The 12,363-nt window shown below is 43.4% G+C and overlaps 1 protein-coding gene across 1 annotated transcript in view; it reads left to right on the top strand.

The window, feature by feature from the left end:
* The window catches only part of Esr1 (estrogen receptor 1), a 266,953-nt gene that overhangs the window by 66,744 nt on the left and 187,846 nt on the right, over positions 1-12,363 (top strand). Inside the window, exon 4 of the mRNA XM_012951315.2 lies at positions 9,902-10,018. Coding sequence (XP_012806769.2) covers positions 9,902-10,018 — 117 coding nt within the window. The remainder of the gene's footprint in view (positions 1-9,901; positions 10,019-12,363) is intronic.

Raw genomic sequence — 12,363 nt, 5'->3', positions numbered from 1 at the left:
CATCCTTGGGTCCTGTCATGGAAGGAAATCTGAGCAGGCCAATACACAGCATGCAACTTGGATTATTTTTTCTCTGCTTCTATGGATACTTAGGCCAACTCCAACTTTGGTGTTCAAAAATCATAACAGGATATACACAACACAATTTTACTAAATCATTTTAAAATTTAAGAAATTTAACCTTTTTGTTTTTTGAGGTAGGGTTTCACTCTATCCCAGGCTGACCTGGAATTCACTCTGTATTCTCAGGTGGCCTTGAACTCACAGTGATCCTCCTACCTCTGCCTCTCAAGTGCTGGGATTATTGTTATTATTATATATTTTTATTCGAGGTAGGGTCTCACTGGAATTCACTCTGTATTCTCAGGTGGCCTTGAACTCACAGTGATACTCCTACCTCTGCCTCTCAAGTGCTGGGATTATTGTTATTATTATATATTTTTATTCAAGGTAGGGTTTCACTCTAGCCCAGGCTGACCTGGAATTCACTCTGTATTCTCAGGTGGCCTTGAGCTCACAGTGCACTTTTCACCATTTTTAAGTGTGTAGTTCAGGGGAACTGGAGTTGTTCAACCACCCCTTTTTCATTTTCCAAATTGAAACTCTGTGCCCATTAAGCAATAACACCACTCACTTTGTCCACAGCTCTCAATAATCACGTCTGCTCGAGTCTCTCCTTTCTCTCATCTTTTTGAATGACTGTGGGATGCTAAGGATGGAGCTCAGGGCATGGTGGAGGATAAGCATCCACTACAGCACTCATCCACCCACTATCCCACCCCTTCACTGAGTCAACATCTGAAAGCAGAAAGACTGGTTAATTCAGCCGCCAATTTCCTTTGACTTCACTTCCAAGCTTCAGTACCGTGTTTACTGTGGTGTGCTGGGCAGTTTGTTGATGTGTCTCTCTTAGAACGTGTTTAGAATTGCTTCATCCATCTTTCTCCCATCCCCAACTCCCTAATCAGGTCTCCTTCTGGGGAACAGTCAAGTGCTTTGGGGACATGCTGGAACAAACTAATAGGGTCGTTCACTTCCTCCTCTGGCCCTAAGTGTCTGGCCAGTGTGTTTAAACCTCCACATTGATGGTTTGTGTGTTTTATTACCTGACAGTGACTAGTACCTGTTTCAGTAGAAATCCTTTTTTGGCCTAACCATGAACACTTTTCATCCTTCACATTTTTATGACAGTGATATATTCCTACCTGCATTAAAAAGCCTTTTTAAAAAAATTATTTTTGTTTATTTTTATTTTTTTAAACTTTTAAAAATTTTTTATTAACATTTTCTATGATTATAAAAAATATCCCATGGTAATTCCCTCCCCCCCCACTTTCCCCTTTGAAATTCCATTCTCCATCATATTACCTCCCCATCTCAATCATTGTACTTACATATATACAATATCAACCTATTAATAAAAGTACCCTCCTCCCTTCCTTTCTGTCCCCTTTATATCTCCTTTTTAACTTACTGGCCTCTGCTACTAAGTATTTTCCTTCTTACACAGAAGCCCAATCATCTGTAGCTAGGATCCACATATGAGAGAGAACATGTGGCACTTGGCTTTCTGGGCCTGGGTTATCTCACTTAGTAAAATCCTTTCCAGGGCCATCCACAAAATTAATTTTTTTAAAATTTTTATTAGCATTTTCCATGATTATAAAAAAATCCCATGTTAATTCCCTCCCTCTCCCTCACACTTTCTACTTTGAAATTCCATTCTCCATCATATTACCTTCCCATCACAATCATTGTACTTACATATATACAATATCAACCTATTAAGTACCCTCCACCCTTCCTTTTGTTTATTTTTATTTATTTATTTGAGAGTGACAGAGAGAAAGAGGCAGAGAGAGAGAGAATGGGCATATCAGGGCCTACAGCTACTGCAAATGAACTTCAGATGCATGCGCCACCTTTTGCATCTGGTTTAAGTGGGTCCTGGGGAATCAAGCCTTGAACCAGGGTCCTTAGGCTTCATAGGCAAGCACTTAACTGCTAAGTCATCTCTCCAGCCCCCTAAAAAGTCTTTTGAATGCTCATTTTCAATAATAAATTACCTGCTGGTCTTCCATTTTTAAAGAATGTAAAAAATATTTGCTTATTTGTGAGAAAGAAGGAGAGAGAGAGAGAGAGAGAGAGAGAGAGAGGGAGAAAGAGAGCAAGTGTGGCAGGACCACTGGTCACTATAAGTGAACTCCAGATGCATGCATTACTTTGTGAGTCCGGCTTTACATCTTTACATGGGTACTGGGGGATTGAACACAGGCCAACAGTCTTTATCAGCAAGTACCTTTAACCACAGAGCCATCTATCCTATCCCTAGTCTTCCTTTTCATTTTTTTTAGTGGCCGCTGGACACCTCAGTGTGAACCTTTTCTTTGGTTCAATCTGGATCTTCTTCCCTTTGGTTCCTTTGGTCACATTGGACAATGTGTGTGGCTCAACTAAGATTAAGCCTTGCTTCTCATGCTGTGGTTGGGGTAGATACAGACACTCCATGTTTGCCTCAGAGTGTTGGGGGGGACCAGATTTCTCTGCTACTCTGTAAATTATGATCCACGCATTTCTTCTCTTACATTAAGTAATATATTCTTTTATTCCTTGTTTGTTTTTTCGAGGTAGGGTCTCACTGTAGCCCAGGCTGACCTGGAATTCACTATGTAGTCTCAGGGCGGCCTCGAACTCATGGTTATTCTTCTACTTCTGCCTCCTGAGTGCTGGGATTAAAGGCGTGCATCACCACCCCTGGCTAGTAATATTCTTTCTTTATTCTAAAAGAGATATTTTATTTATTCATTTTCAAGCAGAGAGAGAGAAAGGGTGAGGGAGAGAGTGAGGGAGAAAGAGAGAGAGAGAGAGATTATAGGTGTGCCAGGGCCTCCAGCTGTTGCAAATGAACTCCAGATGCATGCACCAGTTTTTTTTTTAAATATTTGTTTCTATTTATTTGAGATAGAGAGAATGTGTGTGTGAGAATGGGCCCACCAGGGCCTCTAGCCACTGTAAATGAACTCCAGACACATGTGCCATGTTCATCTGGCGGATGTGGGACCTGGAGAATTGAACCTGGGTCCTTAGGCTTTGCAGGCATGGGCCTTAACCTCTAAGCCATCTCTTTAGCCTGTGTATGCCACTTTTTGCTTCTGGCTTTATGTGGATGCTGAAGAAAACCTTAGGTCATTAGACTTTATAGGCAAGCATCTTAACCACTGGGCAATCCCTTTAGCCCATGTCATTTTCTTTTACCCCAGATATTTGATATGAGTTTGTTCTGTTAAGTCTCTTGACAATTTGTTAAAGAAAGTAATGTCATCCACTTGGCTGTGTTAACACCTCACTTTTGACTTTCTTAAACTTAAATTTCTCAAGAATCAGAAAGAAAACATGATTCAGACAGTTGCTGACAATCCTACCATGATTGACTCCTGGATGACACATAAGTGTTCTTTTTGTTTTGTTTTTTGTTTTCAAGGTAGGGTCTCACTCTAGCCCAGGCTGACCCAGAATTCACTATGTAGTGGCAGGTTGGCCTTGAACTCACGGCGATCCTCCTGTCTGCCTCCCGAGTGCTGGGATTAAAGGCGTGCGCCACCATGCCCGGCCAGATAAGTGTTCTCGAATGAGGGTCACGCCCTTTGTAGAAACTGAAACTTCGACCTATGAATTTGTCGGGATGGATGGGTTCAACCTCTAGAATGAGTGAGATCTTCACTCCAAACTCATGTGCTACCTGTTAGCTGCGGGGCTTTGAGAATCTTTAAAATCCTCGTCATTTTGCAGCTGCAACAACGTGACTATCATTCCTTCTCTTCACGTTGCTGGGAGATGAAACGAAGCAATCCATGTATCACACAGCAGTTGGCAAAGAAAGTTCAGCATCTAAATGGTCAGTTTTCTTTGTGAGGGTAACCAGAGGTCTCCAGAAGGGACGAGAGCACTAGCGTGAGCTGAGCTGAAGAGGCGCATCCTGCCCCGCGCATCCTTCCCCCGCGACGGTGAAGCGCGGCAGGCTCAGTCTTGTGCAGGAAGCCACAGCTTCTGTGAGTTCGTGAGAGCGAGGGCCACGTCGTGTCCAGAAGACAGGGTTTCACAGCACTCCTCCCCATCCTCCTGCTCTTACTTTCCCTCCCCGGTATCTGCTTCATGTGTGGGTGTGCAGCAGTCACCTGTGAGATGGAGTTTCTGGGATGCGGAGGGACGGTGCCGAGAGGAAAAGGGACACCTAGCCTACTCGGTGCTTATGGCTTCCTGGTGGGCAGTGAGGGAGACACGGGGTAGATTATGGCAGCAAGAGGACAGACAGCATGTTAGTTCCTGTTCCACAGATGTCGGAATACCTGAAAGAAAACTTACAATTATTAAACTCTCATGCCTCTCTCTGCACTGCCCGTATTTCTTTTTTTTTTTTTTTAAATTATTTATTTATTTATTTGAGAGCGACAGACACTGAGAGAAAGACAGATAGAGGGAGAGAGAGAGAATGGGCGCGCCAGGGTTTCCAGCCTCTGCAAACGAACTCCAGATGCGTGTGCCCCCTTGTGCATCTGGCTAACATGGGACCTGGGGAACCGAGCCTCGAACCGGGGTCCTTAGGCTTCACAGGCAAGCGCTTAACCGCTAAGCCATCTCTCCAGCCCAACTGCCCGTATTTCTAAGAAGCTGATTTCTTTTGCCAATGGAAAGCATTAGGTAGGAATACCATAGATATGGCAGCAGCAGCAACAACAAAAACCATAGGAAAAAATAGCTCTCATTGAAGAATGAGAGCTATGCGTTGCAACTAGATAGTGTCCTGCAGAAGGATCTTTAAAGGGCTTCATAAACATTAGCTATTTTGTCGTAAAGACATCTTCCCGGGGCTGTATTTCCAGCGTGGCGCAACGGTGGCTCGGATGGGCAAAGCCATTTATGTTGATCTTGAACACTGAATTGGGGAAGTTGAATGGTGTCAGAGTTATACCTAGTAGATTTGATTTTGGTGCTATTGTTTTCTTTTTCTCTTTTTTTTTTCCCACAAGGAGAAGGTGGTAATGTTCTACTGTCTTATCCATTTACAAATGCCATAAGAAATTAACTTCGCAGCGCAGAATCTGCTAAATAAATTGCTTATTGAGGAGCAAACACTTAAAAAGACACATAAAGGAAGAGGCAGTATTTTGGCTCATGGCTCCAAAGGGGCTCAGTCCAGCTTGGCTGGTGACGGAACCAGTTCTGTCTGTGGTGGTGGAAGCCTGAGATGGGGGCTGTTCATCAGAACCAGGCAGGAAGCTGGGAGAGAGGTGGGTGTGTAACCTCCAAAGTGGCCTCCCCACCCCCACAGCAACCCCCTTCCTGCTTCCAAATGGCTTCACAAGCTGGGCGGTAAGTATTCAAAACCGATGCCCCTGGGGGGGGGGGACGTTTTACATTCAAACCCCAACAGTCAGTTCCACTGGCGATGGGCATCCTGGAGAGCCTTGGCAGTTGAGTCTGGCTGGACTAGTGGCAGGGGCAGAAACTCAGCCCTCAGGTGCGAGGTGGCTGCCAAAATGTCCCCAGGGAAAGGTGACAGAGAGATCCACACTGTTTAGATTCCTCTCATGCGCTGCTTGTCTTAATTAGGTCCGTGTTTATGTTCCCCTTGAGTCTGTGGACATGGGTCACTGTTTATTTTCCTGACTAACAAATGTAGACTTTCTGAGTGATGATAACAGAAAAGAAAACAGCTGCTACTGAGACCTAAACCATGAGCGAAAGGAAAAGGCAAGAGGAAGGAACCGTAGCAGAAGGCCTGGGGCATCGGGGTCCCCAGCAGACTGGAGCCGGGCTCCCTGGCCCTCCTTACACTTGTCTACTGACCTGCCTTGCTTGTCTCTGTACTTGAGTCACTTCCAGTCCGTTTCTCCTCCCCTGGTCCCCTTCACTCCCTGTTATTCAAAGAACATATTTCCCTGAAGGGTTTTCATTTTTACTTCTTCTCTTTTCTCTTTTCTTCCAGGCCTTGCACACGCTTGGCAAGTAACCCATCACTGGGTTACATCTCTGACTACCCTTGTTATTCTTGGTGGGAGAGAAAACCGGGATTAGATTTCAAAATCTTCACCCGGATATTACGTCTCAGATTTAGCCTTTTATGTCTCATCTAGGTCTGGGCAGACGGAACTGCTAGGCAGTCTGGCCTAAGGCATACAGACTCTTCTGTGTCCTCGGTGATGCGGGTCACTTAAGATGTTCACTCTACTTCTGCTTCCACTGTAGGATTTTTCTCATGCATCATTTTCACAAGATTAAATAAGATGGAAAAAGGAGTTGCACTAGAAAAAAACTGTTAACACACCCAAAGCTCAGGGATTGTTGTGGAAGAGGGATCGGGAGGTTTAGGAGCCATAGGGTAGGTATAAATACCCTGGGGTAAGCTCCCCAAACTGAGGCCCTCAGGGTAATGTAGCTGGGCATTAGAGGGTCACAAAACTACAACCTATGTAAAATATATATATACATACATATATGTATATGTGTATATATGGAGAGAGAGAAAGAGAGATAGATAGATAGATAGATAGATAGATAGATATAGAAGATGACTCAACTAATTGCTTTCATCACAGACATTAAGCTACAGAAGGTGGGCTAGAAGGATGCTTTAGGGGTTAAGGCACTTGCCTGCAAAGCCAAATGACCCAGGTTGAATTCCTCAGAACTCACGTAAGGCAGATGCACAAGGTGGCATATCTGTCTGGAGTTTGTTTGCAGCAATTGGAGGCCCTGGCATGCTCATCTCTCTGTAAATAAATACATAAATGTATGTTATAGAAGGGAAACAAGAAACTTTTTTTTTCTTTTTCTTCTGATATAAGTTGAAAAGTTAAAAACAATTGCTAATGGTGTTTTGTGGAGAAGAATTTGTACTAATTGTAGATCATAAATGTGTAGTTATTAACATTTTCTTGTTGCCAATTTATCTATGCAACATTTTAACATATTTTAGATAGGAGAAAACCCAGTTTGGTCACAAAAAGTTTGCATTTTGAGCCCACTTCTATAGTGTGCCATGTTTGTTCTTGTTAAGGGATGGAGTCAGCTGCACAAACCCAGTATATTTTATGTACTAAACATGTTAGTTCAAGAAATTCACATGGTTCCAAAGAGATATGCATCTCTAGCAGATAGCCAATCCAAACAGAACAGTCATCCAGTTGGCTTCAGATGAAGTTCAATTCTCCCATCTTCTTCTGGTTTGAAAACACCTGGCTCTGGGAGAGAAAGCGAATCAAATTATACTTGCTTTGAGTGGTTGTCAAATATTTTCTTTGGTATGCCCACTTTTTGAGTTAATATATATTAACATTTTTTTGCATAAACACCACTTGGGATAAAACCACTGATCATTTCTTTCAGGTATCAGAATAATGAGTGTTTTGTTTAGAGTTAGCATCTGCCCAGGTAGATGTTATTTTTCCTTCTATTACTTTCTTCATTTGTCCCAATTAAGGACAATTAAAAAAAAAATCATCACTGTGCCTAAATATTTGAGGCAATGTGTGGTCTCTTGCCAGAGTTCCAAATTTATAGTCCTGCTGACTGGCTTGCTGGTCTGGCTATATTACACCGTAGAAGAATGTAGATGTGAATTTGATCTGAGGCCTGTTTACAGAGTGACTTTTATAATGTATGTCTAAAGATGGAGAACCAAGCTTTATGAGCTCAGATTTTCTTGTCAAGTCCCCACTCCACCCAATTCTAGCTGGGACTGACCCTTAAGGTGAATAAAGAACAAAGAGCTCTCTCAGGATTCAAAGATCCACTGCAAGTAGCATCTTGCCCTTAGTGAATAGGAAGATAGAGATCTACACAGTGAATCTTAAATTACAGCAGCGAAGCATATATTCACATTTTCTTTAGGGAGAATGAGAACATACCATTTTCTTATTCCTCACTCTAGGTTCAGGACTTTCCCCTAAGTCATGCCTCAGTCTTGCTTTATGTAAACAGACCCCTCATTAATTTGTGAAGTTTAATATTCTGCACCTCGCAGACTGCTGATGGATGCAGAGTGGAAGTGACTTCCAAAACCGATGCCAGTCAGATGTGTGCTTCTGGAGCTCCGACAGGGGGGATGGGCTGAGAGCCTCAGTCTGTGTGTGCCCGCGTCAGTGGTGGCAGGAGTGGTTCGTATGGACAGTTCCTTTGAGGGAGAACAGACAGGAGAGTGAGGAGGGAAGGACCTCACACCAAGCCCCGGCAGCTCAGGCTCAGTGCATGGAGGAAACTGACTGCGCAGACGGGCACTGGGAAGAAGGAACGGGAGGGTTCTGTGGTGCAGCAGCCAAGAGGAAAGCAGGTTTGAAGGAGCAAGGCGTTTGGGCATGCCTATAATCACAGCACTCAGGAAGCCGAGGGAGAGGCCACTCTAGGCTACAGAGTGAGTTTCAGGTCAGGCTGGACTAGATTGAGACTTCGCCTAAAAAAACAAAACAAAACAAAAAGGAGAAATAGGGAGAAAAGGGAGAGTGATGGGAGTGGGTTATGATCAGGGTACATTGTATATATGTTGGAAGTTATTAGTAATTTTTTTTGTATTTTTTTAATTTATTTGAGAGAGACATATAGATAGATGATAGATAGATAGAGAATGGATGCGCCAGGGCCTCCAGCCACATGTGCCACCTTGTGCATCTGGCTTACATGTGACTTGAGGAATCGAACCTGGGTCCTTTGGATTTGCAGAAAAGTGCCCTAACCACTAAGCAATCTCTCCAGCCCTAATGTATTAAAAAACATAGCTGGAGTCAGCCTGATCAGCAATTCTGACAGCTGGGTGTGATGTGGGCTGAAGAGACTGGATGAATGTGGCAACAGGCATTGGCAGCGATCTTGTGGGAGCTGCTATTGGGGTAGCCATGTGGAAAACAGACTGCCATAGAGCTGGGCAGGTGAGGTAAAAAGAAGGTGTCTTTAGTATAGGCATTTCTGAGGAGTCCATTGGGAAGGAGGACATGACATGAGGTGGTGGCTGTTAGAATGGAGATGTTCACTTGAGCTTGGCCAAGATCAGTGACGGAGCAACCAAGTTAGAGATTCAGCAAGCCAGAGAGGAGGGACAGTGTGGTCATGATCAGGAAACTGTAAACAGCAGTGTCTACTGAGGACCTACCTCATCTAAGACACTGGGCTAACTCCTGAACATTTATTCCCTTACTAATTCTTTAGGATAACTGTGTAACTATTGTGTAATTATTACCCATGTGTGTAATTATTTTCTTCAAGCCAGAGAAGAGGGAAATGAGCCCTAGAGATGTCCAGAAACTTGCCTAGCTTTCTTTACCTAGCAAGTGATGGACTAACTGCCCAGTCCACAACAGTGACTTGATTTTGCATATTCCATGTTTCATTTGAATATTCAACTGAAGATTATTTATTTATATATATATTTTTTGAATCAAGTTTGAAGTTGGAACAGTCCTGACAATTTCAGTAACTGGTATGAGTAAGTCACCACCCCCCATGCAAAAAAATATTCCCAGTAATCCCAACACTGAAGCTTGTCTAAGTGAAAAACCTCAGGCTTTTAAGTGCAGATCACTGTGCCTAGGACTGGGGTTGCTGCTCACAGCAGAGTGCCTGCCTAGCCTGAGTGAGGCTCCGGGCATTGTACCCTGTGCCACAAAAACAAAAGCACGTTGTATTGCCAAACATGCGCTGTGTGAAGGGAAAGTTGGTTTGCTCAAAAACAGGTAAATAAATTCAAGCCAACAGAGGTTTCGTTGACACTCAGCAGGCAGAGAAGGAGGGCAGCCTGAGGTAGCAACTTCATGAGGCCGAATGGTATCAAAGCATCCAGCAATGTCCCTGCAGACGGTGACTGGTTAAGATCCCGGAAGTAACACTAATGTGGTCTTCTCGCTTTTACCAGGGCATAATGACTACATGTGTCCGGCGACCAACCAGTGCACGATTGACAAGAACAGACGGAAAAGCTGCCAGGCTTGCCGGCTCCGCAAGTGCTACGAAGTGGGCATGATGAAGGGCGGTAGGTACCAGACGCTGGCATGACGGGGTCTGAAGACCCCCCGGGCCTGGTTCTTTCTACGTTGCATAAATGCTGCGAGTTTAGTATTTTCTAAGTCTTTTTCCTTTGCAAAAATAAAAAATATATATATTTTTATGATATATTTTAATTTTTTTTTTAGATCAGGAATGACTGGAACTGGGAATTCTAGCATGCCATTTTGTGTTTTATGTTTCCAATGTAAATATTACACTTTAAATCAGCTGTGTGTGGGAGGTAGAAGGAAAGGCAGACTGCTAAGTGACTTATTCTGGAAATGCTTTTCAGTGATGGTTGATAATATAAGTGCTAGAAAATGATCTCTGGAAGGAAGCTTCCACTTAACTGAGAGTTGGGTCAGGGCAATAGTCAATCGATCACGTACCAGTGTCATATGTACTTTGGGGAATCCTAATATCAATCCAAAAGCACTATACTGTGGTAGAAAGCCAAGGCAAGTGGTACCCTTCTGAGGCCCCCACATCTAGTGTGGTGCTGGGAGCTGTCGAGGCACTGCCGACCTCCAAATCCCAAAGCACTTAGGATTTTCAACACGTGCTTATCTTGGGCTGCTGGTGTGTGTGTGTGTGTGTGTGTGTGTGTGTGTGTGTGTGTGTGTGTGTGTTCCCTGCCTCCTCAAGTATTCAGTCATTGAGTTTTCTGGCATGGGAGTGCAATTCTGCGGTTGCTGGATGCTCCTTGTGTGTGTGTGTTTTTGGGAATTTTACCTGGGGGCATAGCTTATATTTTCGGGGAGTGTTCATTCCAAGTGGGAAAGAGGCAACAGGCATCTTGTGATGAAAGTCAAGTCCTGGCAGCACCTGTGGTTTCACAGTGACAGCCGAGGTCTTATTTTGAGGAGCAAGAGGCCGTGACCGTGTTGCTTTTGGATTGCCCAGGGAAGAAGCTTCCAGAGAAGGTGAGGGGTGAGATGAATTAGAAAGTGGCAACGGAAAAGAGCAGCGATTTTGCAAATACAGGGAAGCTGACTTTTAACTGACTAATACCTGGACAAAGAGAGAAGGAGAGGGACAGCTAAGAACCGAAGTCCAGAGTCAGGCAGCCGGACTGTCTTACAGCTCACCAGGAACGATGCCTTCCTTCCATGCCCAGGCTGAGACTCAACTGGGTTCACATCCAGTGTTTAGAATAAAGTCTCTTGGTGAACAGTTTAAATGTTGAATTTTCTCATTGTGTGAGATATGACTATATGTCTTGAAGGTCTAAGAAAGCAGCTTGAATTCAGAAAAGTAATTAATTCTAAGAAACGAACAGCCACATTCAGAAAATGACACCTTGAATCATAAATGGATTAAATATTTAAGGAATTAATCTTTCTTTGTACTGTTGGAAAATTAGTCAGGCTTAATTAAACTCACAGAAAAAAAGCTTCTTAAGGTAACTTGATAAGTGACAGGAATACAACAGCTGCATGAGAAAAATTTAATTTAAAACCCTGGAGTTCAAGTTTAATATTCTTGTTTGGTAGTTGTACGTAGCTTAAGCCTAGGATCTTTATTCTCTCTGAAAGGTGAATATGTCCAAAACACTAAAAAAAAAAAATATTTTGATGATACAATTACATTGACCCCTTTCATAAAAATTATTATCTTTTTTTCCCCTAATGATTGTCCAGATATAGTCTGGCTACATACATGTAAGTTATGCATCCTCATTTTTAGTCTCACAAAACATTCTAATTTTCAAATGTGTAGTGTAAGCCTTTCTCACTGTTTTGTAATAGGAACCTGTGTGTGCGTACACCATATGTGCATATTTAGGACTGCCATGTTTAGGTCTAGTGTTCTGGGGTTGCCATAACAAAATGTCACACCCTGGGTAGCTTAATAGTCAAAAGCAATGGGTTATGCTAACGTAGTCTACAAGTGTAAGATTGAGATGCTAGAGAAACTGATTTCTGGTGGACACCTCTCTTCTGGGCTTGAGGCTTCCTCACATGGCCTCTCCTCTGCCCACACACTCTTTTGTTTTTCTCCTCTGTTATAAGGACATTGGTCCTGTACATAAGGGGCCTGCCCCATGGACTTCATTTAACCTTAATTATCTCCATAAAGGCTTTAGTCCAGGTATTGTTGTTTGGGGTGCTAGAATTTCAACACATGAATGGAGTGGGGGCACAACTCAGTTCCCACCAGCCTGCCCTTAAAAAAAGAAAAAGAAAAGAATACCACAGATTGGGTGGCTTGATCGCAGAAATCAGGTATCTCCTGGAAGCATGGAGTCCACTTTTGCTAGCTGTGACTTCTCCCTGGGCCTCTCTATTCAGCTGGCAGACTGCCACCTTTTCCTTGTCCTCAGGTGACCTT

Source organism: Jaculus jaculus, chromosome 9 (assembly GCF_020740685.1).
Source record: "Jaculus jaculus isolate mJacJac1 chromosome 9, mJacJac1.mat.Y.cur, whole genome shotgun sequence".
Classification (NCBI taxonomy): Eukaryota; Metazoa; Chordata; class Mammalia; order Rodentia; family Dipodidae; genus Jaculus; species Jaculus jaculus.
This window is presented reverse-complemented; position numbering and strand designations above follow the sequence as displayed.